The 7,257-nt window shown below is 38.5% G+C and overlaps 1 protein-coding gene across 1 annotated transcript in view; it reads left to right on the top strand.

The window, feature by feature from the left end:
- Nucleotides 1-4,562, top strand: part of meis2b (Meis homeobox 2b) — a 16,918-nt gene extending 12,356 nt beyond the window's left edge. Inside the window, exons 9-13 of the mRNA XM_060866026.1 lie at nucleotides 88-164; nucleotides 1,227-1,285; nucleotides 1,698-1,787; nucleotides 2,378-2,439; nucleotides 3,996-4,562. Coding sequence (XP_060722009.1) covers nucleotides 88-164; nucleotides 1,227-1,285; nucleotides 1,698-1,787; nucleotides 2,378-2,436 — 285 coding nt within the window. The 3' untranslated portion in view covers nucleotides 2,437-2,439; nucleotides 3,996-4,562. The remainder of the gene's footprint in view (nucleotides 1-87; nucleotides 165-1,226; nucleotides 1,286-1,697; nucleotides 1,788-2,377; nucleotides 2,440-3,995) is intronic.
- Nucleotides 4,563-7,257: the final 2,695 nt, after the last annotated feature.

Here is a 7,257-nt window from a genome sequence, read left to right as displayed (position 1 = left end):
TTTCTTTCTGTAGAGAGAACTAATGTCAACCTGTCTGTCTATTATCTGTCTGTCTAACTCCCTCTATCTCCCTCTGTCTCTCTTCAGCATCCTTATCCATCAGAAGAGCAGAAGAAGCAGCTCGCTCAGGACACAGGACTTACCATCTTACAAGTGAATAACTGGTGAGTGACCTCTGACTGCCTGAGTCTGTGTCCAAAACCACTATAATGCACAAGAAAGAAAGAAAGAAAGAGAGAAAAAGAATTGGAAAAGAAAAAATAAGAAATAAATGGTAAAGCAAGGAAGAACGAACAAATGTAAATAAAGAAAAGGGGGATTATATGAGTGTGTCTACATGCTCTTGGTGACCATTACGGTGTTGTTGATGTGAACACATGAAGCTGTAACCGAATTAGAGAGATTGGGTTTATAATTACAGTTTATAATGAAGTCATAAATCAGAGGCAGATTACAGACAATCTCATTGTTCCACTTCAACAACATCAACACTGTGGAATAATTACAGACCTGTAGAGAGTCGTTAGAATCCACCGTGTCAATTTAAAGACTTTAAACACATTCAGAGACTATGAGCTGTGGGTTGCCAGATTGTGTCTCATGTGTTGGTCTGCTTTTTAATTTCATTAGTCTGTTAATAAATAATGTGCTGATGGAAATCACGTCATTTAGTCTGACCCGGGTTCAAGACTCATACTTCAGGAACATTTTAATGGTTATTGCAGTGTTGTTTTTTTTGTAGTGTTTTTTTGCAGTTAATCAATTGCAGTGTGTTTCTTATAGTGTGTTTATTGCAGTGTGATTATCCTTAGTGTTTATTATGGTGTGTTAATTGTTGTTTTATTTTAGTGTTATTGTTGTTGATGTTTATTGCAGTGTGTTTGTTGTGGTGTGATTATTGTTGGTATTTATTGCGGTGTGTTTATTATTGGCGTTAATTGCAGTGTGATTATTGTTGGTGTTTATTGTGGTGTGTTAATTGTTGGTGTTTATTTTAGTGTTATTGTTGTTTATTGCAGAGTTTTTATTGCAGTGTGATTATTGGAGTGTGATTATTATTGATGTTTATTGCAGTTTGTTTACTACAGTGTGATTATTGTTTGTTTATTGTAGTGTGTTTATTATTGGTGTTTTTTGCAGTGTGATTATTGTTGGTGTTTACTGCAGTGTGTTCATTGTACTGTGATTATTGTTGGTGTTTATTGTAGTGTTGTTCTGTTTTCTAGGTTCATTAATGCACGCAGGCGGATCGTACAGCCCATGATCGACCAGTCCAACCGAGCAGGTACACTGACTCACCTGCACTGACTCAGACTCCACCCACATGTCTACTTGTATACATAGATTTTGGAGTGTGTAGCTTCAGGTCTAGACTTAGGGCTCGGGTTTGATTACAAGCTTCATTCTGTCTTCACACTTTTTATAATTTATTCAGTCCGACTGGGATTAGTGTCCTGAGAGACAGTAAATCTGGGGATTAATTCACAGCATAGGTACGAGCAGTGTTGGGCAATAACGCGTTAATCGAGATAAATGAAATGTTCAGTGTCGTCACCAAGTAGGTTCCTCATTTTAATATCAGTGACCAAGTCCTCCTTCATCCTCACTCTGGTGGAGGAGCTGAGAGAGTTTACTGAAGCTCTTGTTTGAAGATTTGTGTCTGTTAGTTAATATTTGTCTTGTGTTTTGTGCTGCAGTGAGTCAGGGAACTCCGTTCAGTCCTGACGCTCAGACGTTGGGGGGCTTCATGTTGGACGGACAGCAGCACATGAGCCTTCGACCACCTGGTACAACAAACAAACAAACAAAAAAAAAAAAAAAACCAGTCTAATCAATTATTTTGTTTATAAAAAAGCAGATTTACATTTACCACCATACAGGTGATTACAGTATGAAATTACTATGGTGCACTGACACTGAAGACTCCTTCCACACACAAACGTCTCCTTTCTTTAAGAGAACATCACCAGATCAGATCTCGTGTATGTGGATATGTGGAGTGAAGTGACGTGACATACGGCTAAGTACGGTGACCCATACTCAGAATTTGTTCTCTGCATTTAACCCATCCAAAGTGCTCACACACAGCAGTGAACACACACACACACCGGAGCAGTGGGTAGCCATTTATGCTGCGGAGCCCGGGGAGCAGTTGGGGGGATTTGGTGCCTTGCTCAAGGGTACCTCGGTAGTGGTATTGCCGGCCTGAGACTCGAATCCCCAACCTTCGGGTTACGAGTCAGACTCTCTAACCATTAGGCCACAACTGCCCCATAGGATATGTTGATTGTGTGCTGTACACGTCCCTGTGAAGGAGCTGTCAGTGTGAGCGCCTGTCGAAGGTTAATATTAAACCTGTGTTGTCTGTGTGCTGTAGGTGCGATGGGAGGAATGGGCATGAACATGGCGATGGACGGACAGTGGCACTACATGTAACAGGTGAGTTCACTTCCATTCAAATCCAGAAAACTTTATCACTGAACACTGAATTACAGTCTGATCTTTACACACGTCACAACACACACAGACACAGCACTCCAGAGCCGGATGGGCTAATGTCAGATTAACCAGCAGCTCCAGTAAGAACCTGAAACACATCTAACTGCTGTTTTCAGTTTTCACTTCCCTCAGTCTTTTCTTTCGCTCCGTCTGGTGAGAAAATCGGATTAGCATTCAATCGTAATTTTGCTCTGATATTCCTCCGTCTCGGCTATTTCAGCCTCGACACAAATGAAGACGTATGATACACTCACAGAGGCGAGTTTTATTTAACACACACACACAGTGGTGCCCAATGAGCCGCACACTAACAACACTTACTGTGATTAATAGAGCTCTTTTATATGTAAATGTGTTTTACACACACACATACTGAGTGTTTATTAAAGTGACTTTATTCAAGCAGACATTTCTTTTTTTTTCATTCTAACGTGCTCTTTTTTAACACCACATGATTATTAGGGACCTTAACGAGTGCATTTTGTTAACAGAATTGTGCTTCTATCTTTTGCATGAATGAAAGAATCAAATCAAATATATTAGTTAAAATTTTGTATTATTAATTAATTGTATTATGGTAATTAAAAAATAATGATGAAAATGTGAATAAATATTTTATTGAATAATGTAAGTTATGAAACTGCAGAAGATTTTTATTTAATAACTTAATAAGATCAAATCTTTTGTTATATTTTAACAAATAAAAAAGAATCATATCCTGACCCAAAATTATGTTTACTGCTTGCTGACGGATCACATCAATAAAGGTGGAGCTTTAATCATCCAATCACCCGCCGCCACATCAGCTTTAAACTGAACATTTTATCAGTTTATATTATACAATAAAATAATGAGCTGAAAGTGAATCACAACATCCTAATATTTAATTACACATTATATAAATATACATTACTAGTAGATCAAATATTCATTCATTCATCTTCTACCGCTTATCCGAACTACCTCGGGTCACGGGGAGCCTGTGCCTATCTCAGGCGTCATCGGGCATCAAGGCAGGATACACCCTGGACGGAGTGCCAACCCATCACAGGGCACACACACACACACACTCTCATTCACTCACGCAATCACACACTAGGGACAATTTTCCAGAGATGCCAATCAACCTACCATGCATGTCTTTGGACCGGGGGAGGAAACCGGAGTACCCGGAGGAAACCCCCGAGGCACGGGGAGAACATGCAAACTCCACACACACAAGGTGGAGGCGGGAATCGAACCCCCAACCCTGGAGGTGTGAGGCGAACGTGCTAACCACTAAGCCACCGTGCCCCCTAGATCAAATATTAGCTAGTGAATTATAGTTTTAAGAAAAAGTGTAAATTTGTGATGTCATATGGTTAAGCATCTGTGATTGGCTGATCAGATTGAGTTAAAACTCCACCCCTTGTTGTGCTGGAGACGACTGTTGCTTAGGAACATGAGGACTGAGTGTCTTACAACTTTCTCTCTTTTTTATGTCCTTTTCTCTGTAGCTGGCTGGGGATCTAACAAACACATGCACACGCACGCACACATGCACGCGCACGCACACACACACGCACGCGCACACACATGCACACACATGCACATACACACATGCACACACACGCGCACGCGCACACACATACACAAACACACGCACACACGTATGTATACAAACACATGCACATATACACATGTATACACACACACGAATACACACACATGCACACGCACACACACACACACACACATAAACATTTACGCTCTCACAGACACATACGTATACACACATACACAAACACACACACGAATATACAACCACATACACACACACACCTCTTCCATCGACTGTGAAGGAAAAGTGTAAAGCTGCAAGAAATGAAGGAAAACGACTACAGTTTTGAAGTCTGTGTTTGTCATGAATTTTGTTTTCATTCTTTATTTATTTGATTTGAAGAGAAGATTTAGAGACTCATCAAATATGTCAGAAACTCTGTCTCACACACACACACACATTGTTCCTTATCTCAGAGATCATTTTGATGAAATTTCACATACTTTTGAACTCTATTCTCTGAATCTACAGGTCAGGAATATTTCTCTTTAAACTGATTATTGTTTATTTTATTTATTAGCTTGTAGAGGCTCTGTTCTGATCATCAAATTTTCAGCAATGAGATAATTTATTATAGCAGAACATATAAATGAAAGTGTGTAAAATTTCCTGTGATTCACGTGTGTTAAATACAAAAAAATGTTTTTAAGTGATTATAAGTGATTACAATTTGATGTAATAAATATTTTCTTTTCAAAACACCTGATATCTGTTTATTTTGTTACTTCTTCATTCATAAAAGTTTTATTTTTAAAAATCTTATAAAGATAATAAAGTAAAATAAAATTTTATATTTATTGCTTATTAAAATCTAGCAATGTTTATTAAAGTCTATTTAATAGTCACAGTCTATTAGCTAGCAGATTAGCTCTAATTAATGTTTGCTAGCATGAAGTTAACTAACTACACTGAATTGGCATTAATTTAACAAAAACATACTAGATAACTAATATAATAATGTCTGTGATTGTGTGCTAGAATTAATTTGATGAAATGGCTAAATCAGTTCACTAAATTGATAATGTCAGATAAAGCTGGATAAAATGATCTTAAACTTCATTCAATGTTTTGGAAATCACCTAAAAGATTAAAGAATAAAACATTAAAATAATTTTATGGAATTTTCTTTGTCATTCGTCACAAATCGAGGATTAGTTGATGAGATCATGTCAAACGGATCTGGAATTATTTATTTCAAAAAAATGAAACTCAGTGACAAGATTGAGACCTACATGAAATTTACCTAAACTCATTGTCCATTTTATTAGGAACATCAATCAGCCAACAATCATGTGCAGCAGCAGCACAATGTATAGTCATACAGATACAGATCAAGAGCTTCAGTTAATCATGTCAAACATCAGACTGAAAAAAATGTCTGATCTCTGTGACTTTAACCGTGGTGTGATTGTTGATGTCAGGCTAAAAGAGGTGATCAGAAGAGAATGATCAGACTGGTCTGATCTGACACGACGTCTCTAGTAACTCAAATAATCAGTCTTTACAGTCAGAAAGGCATCTCGGTGAAGCGAATAATGTTGATGAACTCGTTACAGTGTAAGCTGACAGGGGGCGGGGCTTGTTGGCCCCCTTCCTAATGTTTTTTTTTTTTTGCATGTTTGTCACACTTTAATGTTTCAGATCATCAAACAAATGTAAATATTAGTCAAAAATAACACAAGTAACACAACATGCAGTTTTTAAATGAAGGTTTTTATTATTAAGGGAAAACAAAGTCCAAACCCACATGGCCCTGTGTGAAAAAGTATTTGCCCCTAAACCTAATTGGTTGGTCCTCCCTTAGCAGCAAGAACTGCAATCAAGTGTTAATAGTGAGTCCGTTACAGCGCTGTGGAGGAATTTCGTCTTTGCAAAATTGTTGTAATTCAGCCACATTGGAGGGTTTTCGAGCATGAACCACCTTTTTAAGGTCATGCCACAGCATCTCAATAGGATTCAGGTCAGGACTTTGACTCGGCCACTCCAAAGTTTTCATTTTGTTTTTCTTCAGCCATTCAGAGGTGGACTTGCTGGTGTGTTTTGGATCATTGTCCTGCTGCAGAACCCAAGTTCTCTTCAGCTTGAGGTCAGGAACAGATGGCCGCACTTTGTCCTTCAGGATTTTTTGGTAGACAGCAGAATTCATGGGTCCATTTATCACATTATGTCTTCCAGGTCCTGAAGCAGCAAAACAGCCCCAGACCATCACACTACCACCACCATATTTTTACTGTTGGGATGATGTTCTTTTTCTGACATGCAGTGTTACTTTTACACAATATGTAGTGGGACACACACCTTCCAAAATGTTCAACTTTTGTCTTGTCAGACCACAGAGTATTTTCCCAAAAGTTTTGGGGATCATCAAAATGTTCTCTGCCAAATCTGAGACTCACTATATGTTCTTTATGCTCAGCAGCGGTTTTAGTCTTGTAACACTGCCATGCAGGGCATTTTTGCACAGTCTCTTTCTTATGGTGGAGTCATGAACACTGACCTTAACTGAGGCAAGTGAGGCCTGCAGTTCTTTGGATGTTGTTGTGGGGTCTTTTTGTTGTGGGATCTTGGATAAGTTGTCAATGCGCTCTTGGGGTAATTTTGGTCGGCCGGCGACTTCTGGGAAGGTTCACCACTGTTCCATGTTTTGGCCATGTCTGTATAATGGCTCTCACTGTGGTTCACTGGAGTCCCAAAGCTTTAGAAATCGCTTTATAACCTTTTCCAGACTGATAGATCTCAATTACTTTCTCTCTCATTTGTTCCTGAATTTCTTTGGATCTCGGCATGGTGTGTAGCTTTTGAGGATCTTTTGGTCTACTTCACTTTGTCACTCAGGTCTTGTGTACAGGTTTGAGAACACTTTTTCACATAGGGCCATGTGGGTTTGGATTTTGTTTTCCCTTAATAGTAAAAACCTTCATTTAAAAACTGCATGTTGTGTTTACTTGTGCATGTTGTGACTAATATTTTAATTTGTTTTATGATCTGAAACATTAATGCGTGACAAACATGCAAAAAAATAAAAAATCAGGAAGGGTGCCAACACTACCTGGACGTAACACCACTGTACATATGATTGAATCTGACTTAACACACTGAGGACTTCATTCATCAGAAGATTCTTCTCTCATTAGTGCGTGATTATAATAAGTAATGTA

Source organism: Tachysurus vachellii, chromosome 3 (assembly GCF_030014155.1).
Source record: "Tachysurus vachellii isolate PV-2020 chromosome 3, HZAU_Pvac_v1, whole genome shotgun sequence".
Lineage (NCBI taxonomy): Eukaryota > Metazoa > Chordata > Actinopteri > Siluriformes > Bagridae > Tachysurus > Tachysurus vachellii.
The sequence above is the reverse complement of the archived record's forward strand: the minus strand, read 5'-3'. Positions and strand labels throughout refer to the sequence as shown.